Genomic DNA, 17,034 nt, shown 5'->3' with positions numbered 1-17,034 from the left:
CAGTGTCAACTTTGTATTAAAGACAGTGGTTGACATGAGACAGCCGGCTACTCAGCTTGTGCATGTCCAGATGTCTCATACAGGGGCTCTAAAGCGCCCGTTACCTCAGATACAGACGCCGACACGGATACTGACTCCTGTGTCGACGGTGAAGAGACAACCGTGATTTCCAATAGGGCCACACATTGCATGATTGAGGCAATGGAAAATGTTTACACTTTTATGATAATATGAATACCACCAAAAAAAGGGGTATTATGTTTGGTGAGGAAAAACTTCCTGTAGTTTTCCTGAATCTCAGAAATAAAATGAGGTGTGTGATGATGCGTGGGTTTCCCCCCGATAACAATTGATAATTTCTAAAAAGTTATTGGCAGTATACCTTTTCCCGCCAGAGGTTAGGGTGCGTTGGGAAACACCCCCTAGGGGGGATAAGGCGCTCACACGCTTGTAAGAACAAGGGCTCTATCCTCTCCTGAGATGGCCGCCCTTAAGGATCCTGCTGATAGAAAGCAGGAGGGTATCCTAAAATGTATTTACACACATACTGGTGTTATACTGCGACCAGCAATCGCCTCAGCCTGGATGTGCAGTGCTGGGTTGGCGTGGTCGGATTCCCTGACTGGAAATATTGATATCCTAGATAAGGACAGTATATTATTGCCTATAGAGCAATTAAAAGATGCATTTCTATATATGCATGATGCACAGCGGAATATTTGCCGACTGGCATCAAGTATAAGTGCGTTGTCCAATTCTACCAGTAAAGTGGTCAGGTGATGCGGATTCCAAACGGCATTTGGAAGTATTGCCTTAAAAAAAAGGGGATGTACCCCTGGTCGCCTCTCAAAATAAGACGCCGTATTATCAGGCGCAGTCCTGGTTGGCAAGCGAACAAAAGGGTTCCTCTTTTCTGCACGTGACAGAGGGAGAGGAAAATGGCTGCAGAGATCAGCCAGTTCCCAGGAACAGAAACCCTTTTCTGCCTCTGCCAAGCCCTCAGTATGACGCTAGGGCTTTACAAGTTCAGGCACGGTGGGGGCCCGTTCTCAATGAATTTCAGTGCGCAGTGGGCTCACTCGCAAGTAGACCCCTGGATCCTTCAGGTAATATTTTCAGGGGTACAAATTGGAATTCGAGACGTATTCCCCTCGCCGTTTCCAAAAGTCAGTTTTACCGACGTCTCCCGCTGACAGGGAGGCAGTTTTGGAAGCCATTCACAAGCTGTATTCCCAGCAGGTGATAATTAAGGTACCCCTCCTGCAACAGGGAACGGGGTATTATTCCACACTATTGTGGTACCGAAGCCAGACGGCTCGGTGAGACTGATTTTAAAATCTAAAATCTTTGAACACTTACATACAGAGGTTCAAATTCAAAATTGAGTCACTCAGAGCAGTGATTGCAAACCTGGAAGAAGGGGACTACATGATGTCTCGGGACATCAAGGATGCTTACCTTCATGTCAAAATTTACCCTTCTCACCAAGGGTATCTCAGGTTATGGTACAGAACTGTCACTATCAGTTCAGACGCTGCCGTAGGGATGGTCCACGGCACCCCGGGTCTTTACTGAAGTAATGACCGAAATGATGATATTCCTTCGAAGGAAGGGAATTTTAGTTATCCTTTACTTGGACGATTCCCTGATAAGGGTAAGATCCAGGGAACAGTTGGAGATCGGTGTAGCACTATCTCAGGTAGTGTTGCGGCAGCACGATTGGATTCTCAATATTCCAAAATCGCAGCTGGTTCCGACGACTTGTCTTCTGTTCCTAGGGATGATCCTGGACACAGTCCAGAAAGAAGGTGTTTCTCCCGGAGGAGAAAGCCAGGGAGTTATCCGAGCTAGTCAGGAACCTCCTAAAACCGAACCAAGTCTCAGTGCATCAATGCACAAGGGTTCTGGGTAAAAATGGTGGCTTCCTACGAAGCAATCCCATTCGGCAGATTCCACGCAAGACTTTCCAGTGGAACCTACTGGACAAATGGTCCGGGTCGCATCTTCAGATGCATCAGCGGATAACCCTGTCACCAGGGACAAGGGTATCCCTCCTGTGGTGGTTGCAGAGTGCTCATCTTCTAGAGGGCCGCAGATTCGGCATTCAGGACTGGGTCCTGGTGACCACGGATGCCAGCCTGCGAGGCTGGGGAGCAGTCACACAGGGAAGGAATATCCAGGGCTTATGGTCAAGCCTGGAGACATCACTTCACATAAATATCCTGAAGCTAAGGGCCATTTACAATGCTCTAAGCTTAGCAAGACCTCTGCTTCAAGGTCAGCCGGTGTTGATCCAGTCGGACAACATTACGGCAGTCACCCACGTAAACAGACAGGGTGCCACAAGAAGCAGGAGGGCAATGGCAGAAGCTGCAAGGATTCTTCGCTGGGCGAAAAACCATGTGATAGCACTGTCAGCAGTTTTCATTCCGGGAGTGGACAACTGGGAAGCAGATTTCCTCAGCACGACCTCCACCCGGGAGAGTAGGGACTTCACCCAGAAGTCTTCCACATGATTATAAACCGTTGGGAAAAACTCGACAGGTATTGCGCCAGGTCAAGGGACCCTCAGGCAATAGCTGTAGATGCTCTGGTAACACTGTGGGTGTACCAATCAGTGTATGGGTTCCCTCTTCTGCCTCTCATACCCAAGGTACTGAGATTGATAAGATGGAGAGGAGTAAGCACTATATTAGTGGCTCCGGATTGGCCAAGAAGGACTTGGTAACCGGAACTTCAAGAGATGCTCACGGAGGATCCGTGGCCTCTACCTCTAAGAAGGGACCTGCTTCAGCGGGGACCTTGTCTGTTCAAAGACTTGCCGCGGCTGCGTTGACGGCATGGCGGTTGAACGCCGGATCCTGAAGGAAAAAGGCATTCCGGATGAAGTCATCCCTATCCTGATCAAGGCCGGGAAGGATGTAACCGCAAAATATTATCACCGCATTTGGCGAAAATATGTTGCGTGGTGCGAGGCCAGTAAGGCTCGACGGAGGAAATTCAACTGGGTCGATTCCTACATTTCCTGAAAACAGGAGTATCTATGGGCCTGAAATTGGGGTCCATTAAGGTTCAAATTTCGGCTCTGTCGATTTTCTTCCAAAAAAGAACTAGCTTCAGTCCCTGAAGTTCAGACGTTTGTTAAAGGGGTACTGCATATACAGCCTCCTTTTGTGCCTTCAGTGGCACTTTGGGATCTCAAGGTGGTTTTTGGGTTCCAAAAGTCACATTGGTTTGACCCACTTAAATCTGTGGAGTTAAAATATCTCACAAAAAAAGTGGTCATGCTGTTGGCTCTGGCCTGGGCCAGGCGCGTGTCAGAATTGGTGGCTTTATCCTGTAAAAGCCCTTATCTGATTTTCCATTCGGACAGGGCGGAATTGAGGACTCGTCCTCAGTTTCTCCCTAAGGTGGTTTCAGCGTTCACCTGAACCAAACCTATTGTGGTGCCTGCGGCTACTAGGGACTTGGAGGACTCCAAGTTGCTAGACGTTGTCAGGACCCGGAAAATATATGTTTCCAGGACGGCTGGAGTCAGGAAATCTGACTCGCTGTTTATCCTGTATGCACCCAACTAGCTGGGTGCTCCTGCTTCTAAGCAGACTATTGCTCGTTGGATTTGTAGTACAATTCAGCTTGCACATTCTGTGGCAGGCCTGCCACAGCCAAAAAATCTGTAAATGCCCACTCCACAAGGAAGGTGGGCTCATCTTGAGCAGCTGCCCGAGGGGTCTCGGCTTTACAACTTTGCCGAGCAGTTACTTGGTCAGGAGCAAATACGTTTGTAAAATTCTACAAATTTGATACCCTGGCTGAGGAGGACCGGGAGTTCTCTCATTGGGTGCTGCAGAGTCATCCGCACTCTCCCGCCCATTTGGGAGCTTTGGTATAATCCCCATGGTCCTTACGGAGTTCCCAGCATCCACTAGGACGTCAGAGAAAATAAGAATTTACTTACCGATAATTCTATTTCTCGTAGTCCGTAGTGGATGCTGGGCGCCCATCCCAAGTGCGGATTGTCTGCAATACTGGTACATAATTATTGTTACCAAAAAATTTGGGTTATTGCTGCAGTGAGCCATCTTTTCTAGAGGCTCCTCTATTATCATGCTGTTAACTGGGTTCAGATCACAAGTTGTACAGTGTGATTGGTGTGGCTGGTATGAGTCTTACCCGGGATTCAAAATCCTTCCTTATTGTGTACGCTCGTCCGGGCACAGTATCCTAACTGAGGCTTGAAGGAGGGTCATAGGGGGAGGAGCCAGTGCACACCAGGTGATCCTAAAGCTTTCTTTAGATGTGCCCAGACTCCTGCGGAGCCGCTATTCCCCATGGTCCTTACGGAGTTCCCAGCATCCACTACGGACTACGAGAAATAGAATTATCGGTAAGTAAATTCTTATTTTTTCACCCCCTTTCACACCCGTTCTGTTTCTGCTGACGGGCATGGTATAATAATTTCAGCTTGCTACCCCCGGGGTAGCGAGGGCGCCCAACCCTTTACGCAGCTAAACTTGATTACTATGGGCGCGATATATGTGATATCCGGGATCACTTTAGAAAGGAGATTGGGCGTGATGTATCATTTGAATACTGCCCTTAGTGTTGCAACCAAGTACAGATTTTTATTACATTTTTGCAATCTCACTTGTTGGAAACATAACAGTGCCAAGTCATTGAGTCACCACAACCCTTTCTACTACTAAAGCTTGACTTTAGAGATTGCATGGCCATATGTTTGGTTTTTAGCAATGTGGCTGCTGTGGCCAAACACACTAATGAGAAAGGGTGTCCAAATGTTTTAGTCTTGCACTGTTCCTTAAGATGGGTACACACTAGGTGATATATCGGCTGTTCGAGCAAATGGTTGATATATTGCAAGACTGTTGGTGCGTGAGTACACATGATGTCTCTGTTAACGATGTTGTTCAAAGATATATTGGGGCAGATGTATTAACCTGGAGACGGCATAAGGAAGTGATAAACCAGTGATAAGTGCAAGGTGATAAACGCACGAGCCAGTCAGCTCCTAACTGTCAATTTGCATATTGGAGCTGATTGGCTGGTGCGTTTATCACCTTGCACTTATCACTTTCTTATGCCGTTTCCAGGTTAAAACAATTATCGTCTGACCACCCGTACACTTGATGCATGGCTGACGTCACAGCACGGCAGGCAAATTTAAAATCCCGCCCAGAGCTGGAAGTCCTGACTGACACATCGAATGGGCGATCGTTAAGTGTGGATACTTACCTGAATTGGCCGCTCTGTCGGTGCGATGGTGGGTCCACCAGCATGTCTGTTTGGTGTGTACCCAGCTTTATACACATCTAAAGATTTTTCTTTCCAATCTGCCTGGTGGTAACAAAAATCTCATAATGTATGGGAGCAAATGGCAATCAACCATTTGCTCCCAAATACTGGAAAACCAACAAAAATGATGGTTCAGATAAATTTGTTAAATCAAACTGATATAACCAATTTGTCTGAAAGACAATTGTCTGTTTTCCAGTGTTTGGAAGCAAATGGTCTTGTCATTAGCTCCTATATATTACCAGATTTTTGTTCCACCAGAAAGTATTGGGAGATATCTTTAGATGTGGACCCATCTTTACTTGGCAAAGCATATAGCACCACCTGGAGCAACACATTGGAATTACGGCTAAATCATTTGTATGTGTATTTTTTTATATACAGTAACAAAACTATCAACATTTACTAATCTGTATGTACTCCTCTCCCACTGCAGTGCCCCCAATGTCCGATGTGAACTGTCCAGTGTGAATAGTTTTATGTGCTACTTATTTAAAAGAATTTGTGTTGGTCAGATGATCTACTTCTGGAAAAATGAACTTGTTGATCGGTGCGTATTGATTATACAATTTGCAGATAGTGATGTTTTATTCCTAATTGACAGAGGCAGAAAAAGTGGCACAAGTGGCCAAAATCCAGTACCAGCAAAAAGTCATGGAGAAAGAGACTGAGAAACGTATCTCTGAGATTGAAGGTCAGTATCGTCACATATACCCTTTTCAGACAGAAATCCCGGCAATTACCCGGCATTTCAGTGCCAGGTCGTTTTGCTGGTCTCTGCCTGACACCCCCTCCTCCTTCCTTCACACAGAGAAGCAAATTACCAGGTCAAGAATTTCTACCCTGTAATTTGTGGATCAAACTGGGTATTTTGTATGTATGAAAAGGTCAACCCAGGTTCAAATTCCCGGGTCTTCAACCCTGGTTAATTCCTAGGTCAAAGTCCCGTGTCTTTCAACCCGAGTTGACCCTTTCATAGAGAAAAAGAACCCGTGTTTTTCTGCAAATTACAGGGTAGAACTTCTTCACTCGGGAATTTTAATTTTCTGTGTGAAAGGGGTATTATTTTTATGCTCTGACCATTATTGAAAGACCAAACCATCCAGTAAAGTGGGAGAAGATGACATTTCCTTAATAAATGGAAGTGGTATGGAAATTCAAGCAGAAAGCCATGACCACTTCTACTCTTTACAGTGCATCCGGAAAGTATTCACAGCGCTTCACTTTTTCCACATTTTATGTTACAGCTTTATTCCAAAATGGAATAAATTAAAATTTTCCCTCAAAATTCTACACACAATACCCCATAATGACAACGTATAAAAAGTTTTTTTGAGAGTTTTTTGCAAAAAAATTTTTTTTTTTTAAACTAAGAAATCAAATGTACATAATAGGCCCTACACACTGGCCGATAATCGTCAAAGATATGAACGATCTCGTTCATTAATGAACGAGATACCGTTCATATCTTTGAGTGTGGAGGCTCCAGCGATGAACGATACGCGGCCCCGCGCTCGTTCATCGCTGGTGCCCTGTCGGCTGTGCATGCAGGCCAGTATGGATGATCTCGTCCATATTTGCTTGCACTTCTATGGAGCCAAGTGATGGGGGGAGTGAAGAAACTTCACTCCCCCTGTCACTGCCCCCCGCCGCCGGGTCGGTCGTATCCGCCGTCGGGCAGCTCGGCGGCGGATCTTTAAATGTGTAGGGCCCTTAAGTATTCTCAGCCTTTGCCATGAAGCTCAAAATTGAGCTCATTTGCATCCTGTTTCCACTGATTATCCTTGATGTTCCTTCAGCTTAATTGGAGTCCACCTGTGGTAAATTCAGTTGATTGGACATGATTTGCAAAGGCACACTCCTGTCTGTATAAGGTCCCACACTTGACAGTGCATGTCTCAGCACAAACCAAGCGTGAGGTCAAAGTAGTTGTCTGTAGACCTCCGAAACATGGTTGTCTCGAGGCACAAATCTGGGGAAGAGTACAGAAAAATATCTGCTGCTTTGAAGGCTCCAATGAGCACAGTGGCTTCCATCATCCGTAAATGGAAGAAGTTTGGAACCACCAGGACTGATCCTAGTGCTGGCCGGCCGTCTAAACTGAGCGATTGGGGGAGAAGGGCCCTAGTCAGGGAGGTGATCAAGAACCCAATGGTCACTCTGTCAGAGCTACAGCATTCCTCTGTGGAGAGAGGAGAACCTTCCAGAAGGACAATCATATCTGCAGCAATCCACCAATCAGGCCTGTATGGTAGAGTGGCCAGACGGAAGCCACTCCTTAGTAAAAAGCACATGGCAGCCCGTCTGGAGTTTGCCAAATTTCACCTGAAGGCGACTCAGACCATGAGAAACAAAATTATCTGGTGTGATGAGACAAAGATTGAACGTGAATGCCAGGTGTCATGTTTGGAGGAAACCAGCCACCGCTCATCACCAGGCCAATACCATCCCTACAGTGAAGCATGGTGGTAGCAGCATCATGCTGTGGGGATGTTTTTCAGCAGCAGGAACTGGTAGGCTAGTCAGGAAAGAGGGAAAGATGAATGCAGAAATGTACAGACATCCTGGATGAAAACCTGCTCCAGAGCGCTCTTGACCTCAGACTGAGGCGACGGTTTATCTTTCAGCAGGACAATGACCCTAAGCACACAGCCAAGAGTGGCTTCAGGACAACTCTGTGAATGTCCTTGAGTGGCCCAGCTAGAGCCCAGACTTGAATCCGATTGAACATCTCTGGAGAGATCTGAAAATGGCTGTGCACCGACGCTTCCCATCCAACCTGATGGAGCTTGAGAGGTGCTGCAAAGAGGAAACTGCCCAAGATAGGTGTGCCAAGCTTGTGGCATCATATTCAAGAAGACTTGAGGCTGTAATTGCTGCCAAAGGTGCATCAACAAAGTATTGATCAAAGGCTGTGAATACTTAGTTTTTTATTTTTAATAAATTTGCAAAAATCTCACTTTTTTCACATTGTCATTATGGGGTATTGTGTGTAGAATTTTGAGGAAAAAAAATAATTTATTCCATTTTGAAATAAGGCTGTAACATAACAAAATGTGGATAAAGTGAAGCGCTGTGAATACTTTCCAGATGCACTGTATGTAGGCTTTCAGCACCTACTGGAATCAGCTGAAGTCCTTGATGTCCATCTGTGCCCACACTGAACACTCAGGGATGTACATTTGCCATGCATTGAACTAATCTTAACTATACACTGACTTTTGTGTTTTGGCCTCAGATTCAGCTTACCTTGCCCGGGAAAGAGCCAGAGCTGATGCTGAATATTACACAGCTCAGAAGTTTGCAGAATCTAATAAGGTGCGTACTGGAATATATTAGGTGGCAACATTCCTACATAACTACTTTATCCACATCACTGGTTATTGTTTAATGGATACATAAAATACTTTAACATTTGTATATGAAAGTGGTAAACAAAATTAATTTGGAAGAAGTTTAAAAAACAATTTTTAACTTAACCTTTAGGGATTTTGACCTGCCTGGACTTGTGTTTGTACTCTGAAATTAGTACATTGTTTCCATGTTTGGGAAGGGGGCTTATACAGTTCTCTTCCTACAATGGCGAGTTCCTATTGACATGGCATCTACCAGCTTTCTGTGGATAGAAATCTAGTATGTACCTCTTATTGCATGATTTGTGATTCATTTCACAAACTTTCAGAATTTGATCACTCCTTTAAATCCTGAAGTTGGAGATTCCTGCATTAAGGTACCTATTAGATGCCCTCAGAGAATGTATTTAACCAAATGTTGAATATAGGGATAGGGCAGGGATCTACTATACACATTTATGTACTAATGGATGTCTAAAAATGTACACTTTTTATTTTTAAATATTCATATTCACATGAAGTAAGCTTCTTTTAATTTGCCCTTTTCACACATTCCTTTGCAGATAAAGTTGACACCACAGTATCTGGAACTCATGAAGTTTCAGGCTATATCAGCGAATAATAAGATCTATTTTGGAAGTGACATCCCTAGTATGTTTTTGGATTCCCCCTCTCTTAAAGTGCCGCTCATGCAGCAGGATGCACGCCTGGCAGACAGCGAAGATACATCTCAAAAGAAAAGCGACAGGAAAGTATGAAGTTCTGATTAATGAACATATGTACAGTCTCCTGGACCAGAAACAGAAGCTGTGGGGATGTATCCCGAACAAGCACAAGAGTTTTCTGGAGAGCAACCATAAAGCATCAACTGCCACTCAATATGCTCCTCTTTCCCCTACCCCCTTTTTATGTTTTTCTTTAGAAGTTTCCTCAGGCCTTTTGATTTGTGCTTCCAGTAGTTTTTTCATTTTCCGGTTGAGAAACATGAACTTCAGCATTCTTGATCGTGGATATAGATGAAGCCAACATGTTGAAATCTGTTGCTCTGTGCCGAGTTCCGTGAGCAGTTTCATTGGAAGCAGGCACTGGCTCTTGTTCTAATACTCTTTATATTTTTTAACATGCGTTTTCGGGGATCCAGGGATTTATTGTCAAAGGCTCCCTGCTATTGCTGCATATAGAGGGGTAATAAATACTGTTTTCTGTTAGTTAAAGGAAGAAAAAAGACCGCATTCAAATATAACCAGATGGATCAGAAGCTAAAATGTTGCACAATACCACTGCACTACATTGACCTTTTCATCTCTTCAGAGATTACGTGACTGAAAGATAGTCTCTCTGGAAAAAAAAAAAAAGGTGATACAACCCTAGATCTTAACTAATGACTTATATGTGATGTCTGCCAGAAAGATCACATGAACTGACTTTTCTAATTGTAAACTGGCCTAACCTTATTGGGAACGTTGTGAAAGGTTTCTGGCGTCAAGTCTTCTAGAGCCGCTTTTCTGAATGGATGTTCAGCAAAAGTTCCTGGTCTGTGCTGATTGTTTGGCCACAAATTATCTTGAATGTTTTTTCTTCTGTTAATCAAAATTCTTACCTACTCTGAGTATCCTACAAACCTTTTGGTGCTTGTCCCCCAGTAAATAACCTTTTACCTATTTTGATTTAAGAACATTTCTACTGTGTCCAGCCTACTACTTGTTGTTAATCTGTACTCTCGTTCACTCTAAAAGAAATACAGAAAAACTCTTACCAAAAAGAGTAACAGCAGTTATTTGAGAAGTCCCATCATTGTTGTACCATATATAGCACTACATTGTATGTGGCATAAAGCATCTATCATTTAGAGGAACCCACTTACTGATGTATATTTCTGTGTCTGAGGTGTCTAAGGATCAATTACAGATATGGTGTGACTGCTTTGGGATTAGTATTCAGGATTTTTTTTTTTTTTTTTTTTTTAATTATCACTTTTTTAATTGCTACTCTTTTGGTAAACTATTTAGGCCGGGCTTAAATACACATTGATGGAATTGGTGGTATAAAACTTCAAAAGATGGTAGTAGAAGCTTTCTTCTGTGAATTTGAAGTATTGTAAGATTACTGTTGTATTACATGACTGGGGAAGTAACGGTGTTATGCAAACGTAAGTAACAGTTTTGTCTCAGACGAAATAATACCTGCCTGTAATGCTCTCTTAGCAGTGAATGAGGAATGTAACAATCCTTACAGCATTCAGCATTTATACTTCTAGATTCTGGCCTTTCCAGTCATATGAAACACACACCGGTTATGACTGTGGCTATTTGAGGAGGATAAATATACGTATATGTCCTCTTGTTAAATATGCTGTACACATGGAATGGACAAAGTAAATCCATAATTCCAATAGTATATACCAGGGGTAGGCAACTTGTGGCACTCCAACTGCTGTCGAACTACACATCCCAGCATGCCCTGACATAGGTTTAGCTTGCCCTAACAGTAAAACTATGTCATATAATGCTGGGATGTGTAGTTCTACATCATCTAGATTGCCACAACTTGCCTACCACTGGTATGTACAAATATAATGATTGCTACCTATGGGGGTATTAATTAATGCATTAATGTTGACACAGTGTTCTGACTGATTACTTTGATAAAGACCACCTCACTCTTTTACCACAAGTGAAGACAGTCACTTGTCCAGGCTTAGCATCACTAGTGTTAAATCCATACCAAAGTGTTGTGCAGGAGAAGGATTACATTACAAGCTCTGGATGTTTATTAACTCTGTGTATGTCTGTGGCAGCCGTACTCTATTAATCTGTTGTTCATTTAATTAACCGATAAATCCACCCAAAACTAAAAATATGGTTATGGTTCCAATACAATAATAGTTACTAGAAAATGATTACATTTGGTGTGCTTGATTTACCATGGTTTCCGGTGACCCAAGCAGTGCTACGTCATGCTCCTGCGTTCTGTAACTGCTCGCCTGTTTTATACAGTCAAAGCAACTAAATGTTTATGGTGGAATTTCTCATTAAGAGATTTTTGTCCATATTGCAATTGTATTGCATATATGTGATTGTGTTTCTGTTACACGGTATTGCAGTAAAGCGGCTGGTGTCACAACATTACTTGTTTCCAAACAGCTGGCTGCAATATCCGCTGCCTGCCTTGCCATAGATCTCTAATAACATCCATTTTCAGTATGTGCCACCATATTTTTTATTACAGTTCTATGACATTTATGTATTGGGAAGGATACTTATATGCAACCAATATTTTTGGACTTAGAAAATAAAGTAATTATTTTGGTACCCAATATGGAGTCTTTTCATGTAATCATAGATTTCCTATATAATGTAGTTCCTTTTTTTTTTTTTTTTTTTTGTAGGAGTGTAGAAATTAAAAATGTAATTATCCTTTTTTGATTTGTTTTGTAACCAGTTTCAGTCAGGACACCTAAGGTAGATACAGTTTTACAGCAGTTCTATTAAGCTCAAGTGTAACAACACCAAACAGCATCACAAGAGTGAGGAAGGTGAAGGATTAGGAGTGAAGTGGCTCTATATAAAATATTACACCAGCAGCGGGTAGCATAGAGTTACCCAACATACTACACTCCTTCCTCCTAGTAACAAATACAAACCCTGTGAGAAACAGCTGTGGCCATCCAAAGTCTCTGCAGGGTCTCGGAAATGCAGTATCCTTGAGTTGGGGATGGTGCCCTCTACATGATATGTATTGTCAATGCGGGTACGTGTGTGTGGGGTGTATTAAAGAATGGTTAAAAATGGGGGGAGGGCGTAAAATGCATTAATTCTTTAAAAGAAAGATGTATAAAAAAAGAAATGTGAAAAAAAAATGAATGTTGAAACTAGTCACACTTTTGGAAGAACATACATGTACACTGATGTACATGTATGTGTACATGTGCAAAACTGATGTTGGCAGCGTGTTTTTATTAGGTGTAGATCTAGAATACATACTATACATTATTTTAACAATTGAGAGATAGGTGGGAATATGAAGACAAGGTTAAAATGCAAGTTTAAGAGTATTTTAATGGTGTCGGCACTATAACTGTAAAGCTACTGGTAATTCAACCTGTTTACAGTTATATTGCAGACAGTGTTAAAATTCTTTAAGTTGCATTTCAATCTTGTCGACATAGTGCCGCCAACATAGTCCCATCTATCTCCTGGTTGACATGCTAAATGCATACCTTAAATACGCATATATACAGTAAACTGCGTTGCATTAAAGTAAGCACAAGCATCCACAATGGAGTTCTAACTGACCACCAAAAGGTTTTTTTTTGTATACTAATCGGCAAAAACAGGCAGTGGAACAGTGATACGTATTGCTGCCTCTCAGCTCTGGGATCTTGGGTTTCATTCCGACAATAGCACTATCTCTGTGGTTTATATGTTGTCACCATTTTTCTATGGGTTCCCTCTGGGTGCTCTTTTCTTCCCACAGTGCATTCTTGTGCAGGAAGCAGAGAAAGTTTTTTCAGAAGCCAGGGTTTTTTTTTTATAATTGTTACATAGGTAATGCAGGAGCTATAACTGCTATCTCCTGCTTATTGTGCAGCCCCTCTGCTGCCTGCAGTCCCCATAACACTCGTAGTATGGGGACTTTCAATCATCAAACTCTGAAAACAAAGTTTCTCTAACGTCCTAGTGGATGCTGGGACTCCGTCAGGACCATGGGGAATAGCGGGCTCCGCAGGAGACAGGGCACATCTAAAAAAGCTTTTAGGTCACATGGTGCGTACTGGCTCCTCCCCCTATGACCCTCCTCCAAGCCTCAGTTAGGTTTTTGTGCCCGTCCGAGAGGGTGCAATCTAGGTGGCTCTCCTAAAGAGCTGTTTAGAAAAGTTTTTTTTTAGGTTTCAATCTCAGTGATTCCTGCTGGCAACAGGATCACTGCATCGAGGGACTTAGGGGAGAGATTTCCAACTCACCTGCGTGCAGGATGGATTGGAGTCTTAGGCTACTGGACACTTAGCTCCAGAGGGAGTCGGAACACAGGTCAGCCTGGGGTTCGTCCCGGAGCCGCGCCGCCGATCCCCCTTACAGACGCTGAAGAGACGGCAGAACGGAGGTCCGGAAAGCAGGCGGCAGAAGACTCCTCAGTCTTCTTGAAGGTAGCGCACAGCACGGCAGCTGTGCGCCATTGTTGTCACACGGCTCACTGACTCAGTCACGGAGGGTGCAGGGCGCTGCTGGGGGCGCCCTGGGCAGCAATATAATTACCTTTAGTGGCAAAATAAATACATCACATATAGCCATTAAGGCTATATGTATGTATTTTAACCCAGGCCAGTTTCTTAAAAACCAGGGAAAAGCCCGCCGAAAAAGGGGCGGAGCTTATTCTCCTCAGCACTCAGCGCCATTTTCCTGCACAGCTCCGCTGGTGAGGAAGGCTCCCAGGTCTCTCCCCTGCACTGCACTACAGAAACAGGGTAACAAAGAGAAGGGGGGCATAAATTGGCGATATTTATATATTAAGAGCGCATATATAGTAAACAACACCTTCTAGGGTTGTTTATATACAATTATAGCGCTTTTGGTGTGTGCTGGCAAACTCTCCCTCTGTCTCCCCAAAGGGCTAGGGGGTCCTGTCTTCGATTAGAGCATTCCCTGTGTGGCTGCTGTGTGTCGGTACGTGTGTGTCGACATGTATGAGGACGATGTTGGTGTGGAGGCAGAGCAATTGCCGATGATGGTAATGTCACCCCCTAGGGAGTCGACACCGGAATGGATGGCTTTAGTTATGGAATTACGTGATAATGTCAGCACATTACAAAAGTCAGTTGACGAAATAAGACGCCCGGCAAACCAGTTAGTACCGGTTCAGGCGTCTCAGACACCGTCAGGGGCTGTAAAACGTCCTTTACCTCAGTCAGTCGACACGGGTACCGACACAGATGAATCTAGTGTCGACGGTGAAGAAACAAACGTATTTTCCAATAGGGCCACACGTTATATGATCACGGCAATGAAGGAGGCTTTGCAGATCTCTGATACTGCTGGTACCTCAAAAAGGGGTATTATGTGGGGGGTGAAAAAACTACCTGTATTTTTTCCAGAATCAGAGGAATTGAATGACGTGTGTGATGAAGCGTGGGTTAACCCCGATAGAAAACTGCTAATTTCCAAGAAGTTATTGGCATTATACCCTTTCCCACCAGAGGTTAGGGCGCGCTGGGAAACACCCCCTAGGGTGGATAAGGCGCTCACACGTTTATCAAAGCAAGTGGCGTTGCCGTCTCCTGATACGGCCGCCCTCAAGGATCCAGCAGATAGGAGGCTGGAAACTACACTGAAGAGTATATACACACATACTGGTGTTCTACTGCGACCGGCAATAGCCTCAGCCTGGATGTGCAGTGCTGGGGTAGTGTGGTTGGATTCTCTGACTGAAAATATTGATACCCTGGATAGGGACAGTATTTTATTGACTCTAGAGCAATTAAAGGATGCTTTCCTTTATATGCGAGATGCTCAGAGGGATGTTTGTACTCTAGCATCAAGAGTAAGCGCGATGTCCATATCTGCCAGAAGAAGTTTATGGACGCGACAGTGGTCAAGGTGATGCGGATTCCAAGAGGCATATGGAAGTATTGCCATATAAAGGAGAGGAATTGTTTGGGGTCGGTCTTTCGGACCTGGTGGCCACGGCAACTGCCGGCAAATCCACTTTTTTACCTCAGACCCCCTCCCAACAGAAAAAGACACCGTCTTTTCAGCCGCAGTCCTTTCGCTCCTATAAAAAGCGACCAAAAGGACAGTCTTATCTGCCGCGAGGCAGAGGAAAGGGTAAGAAAGGGCAGCAAGCAGCCCCTGCCCAGGAACAGAAGCCCGCCCCGGCTTCTACAAAGCCATCAGCATGACGCTGGGGCTTTACAAGCGGACTCAGGAACGGTGGGGGGTCGACTCAAGATTTTCAGCAATCAATGGGTTCACTCACAAGTGGACCCGTGGGTCCTGCAGATAGTATCTCAGGGTTACATGCTGGAGTTCGAAAGGTCTCCCCCTCGCCGGTTCCTAAAGTCTGCTTTACCAACGTCTCCCTCAGAAAGGACGTCGGTTTTGGAAGCCATTCACAAGCTGTATTCTCAGCAGGTGATAGTCAAGGTACCCCTCCTACAACAGGGAAAGGGGTACTATTCCACACTATTTGTGGTACCGAAACCGGACGGTTCGGTAAGGCCTATTCTAAATCTGAAATCCTTGAACCTGTACATAAAGAAATTCAAGTTCAAGATGGAGTCACTCAGAGCAGTGATAGCGAATCTGGAAGAAGGAGACTTCATGGTGTCCTTGGACATAAAAGATGCTTATCTACATGTCCCGATTTACCCCTCACACCAAGGGTATCTCAGGTTCGTGATACAAGACTGTCATTATCAGTTTCAAACGCTGCCGTTTGGGTTGTCCACGGCCCCTCGGGTCTTTACCAAGGTAATGACCGAAATGATGGTTCTTCTACGAAGAAAAGGCGTATTAATTATCCCTTACTTGGACGATCTCCTGATAAGGGCAAAGTCCAGAGAACAGCTGGAAGTCGGTGTAGCGCTAACACAAGTAGTGCTTCAGCAACACGGGTGGATTCTAAATCTTCCAAAATCTCAATTGACCCCGACAACACATCTGCTGTTCCTGGGCATGATTCTGGACACGGTTCAGAAAAAGGTATTTCTCCCGGAAGAGAAAGCAAGGGAGTTATCCGAACTTGTCAAGAACCTCCTAAAACCAGGAACTGTGTCAGTACATCAATGCACAAGAGTCCTGGGAAAGATGGTGGCTTCGTACGAAGCGATTCCATTCGGCAGATTCCATGCACGAACATTTCAGTGGGATCTGCTGGACAAATGGTCCGGATCGCATCTGCACATGCATCAGCGGATAACACTGTCACCGAGAACAAGGTTGTCTCTCCTGTGGTGGTTGCAGACTGCCCATCTGTTAGTGGGCCGCAGATTCGGCATACAGGACTGGGTCCTGGTGACTACGGATGCCAGCCTACGAGGTTGGGGAGCAGTCACAAAGGGAAGAAACTTCCAGGGCGTGTGGTCAAACCTGGAGAAGTCTCTTCACATAAATATACTGGAGCTAAGAGCGATCTACAATGCTCTAAGCCTGGCAAAATCGCTGCTTCAGGGTCAGCCGGTGTTGATCCAGTCCGACAACATCACGGCAGTCGCCCACGTAAACCGACAAGGCGGCACGAGAAGCAGGAGTGCAATGGCAGAAGCTGCAAGGATTCTGCGCTGGGCGGAGAATCATGTCGTAGCACTGTCAGCAGTGTTCATCCCGGGAGTGGACAACTGGGAAGCAGATTTCCTCAGCAGACACGACCTTCA

The 17,034-nt window shown here is 44.5% G+C and overlaps 1 protein-coding gene across 5 annotated transcripts in view; it reads left to right on the top strand.

Moving 5' to 3' along the window:
- Positions 1-11,982, top strand: part of ERLIN1 (ER lipid raft associated 1) — a 66,331-nt gene extending 54,349 nt beyond the window's left edge. For all 5 annotated transcript variants that reach the window (XM_063958636.1, XM_063958640.1, XM_063958637.1 and 2 more), the window contains 3 exons: positions 5,918-6,007; positions 8,552-8,631; positions 9,230-11,982. In XM_063958636.1, the coding sequence (XP_063814706.1) occupies positions 5,918-6,007; positions 8,552-8,631; positions 9,230-9,424 (365 nt within the window). In that variant the 3' untranslated portion in view covers positions 9,425-11,982. The remainder of the gene's footprint in view (positions 1-5,917; positions 6,008-8,551; positions 8,632-9,229) is intronic.
- The last annotated feature ends 5,052 nt before the right edge of the window (positions 11,983-17,034 follow it).

This window comes from Pseudophryne corroboree, chromosome 3 (assembly GCF_028390025.1).
Source record: "Pseudophryne corroboree isolate aPseCor3 chromosome 3, aPseCor3.hap2, whole genome shotgun sequence".
Classification (NCBI taxonomy): domain Eukaryota; kingdom Metazoa; phylum Chordata; class Amphibia; order Anura; family Myobatrachidae; genus Pseudophryne; species Pseudophryne corroboree.
Note: the sequence above shows the minus strand (reverse complement) of the source record. Positions and strands in the feature narration are given on the sequence as shown.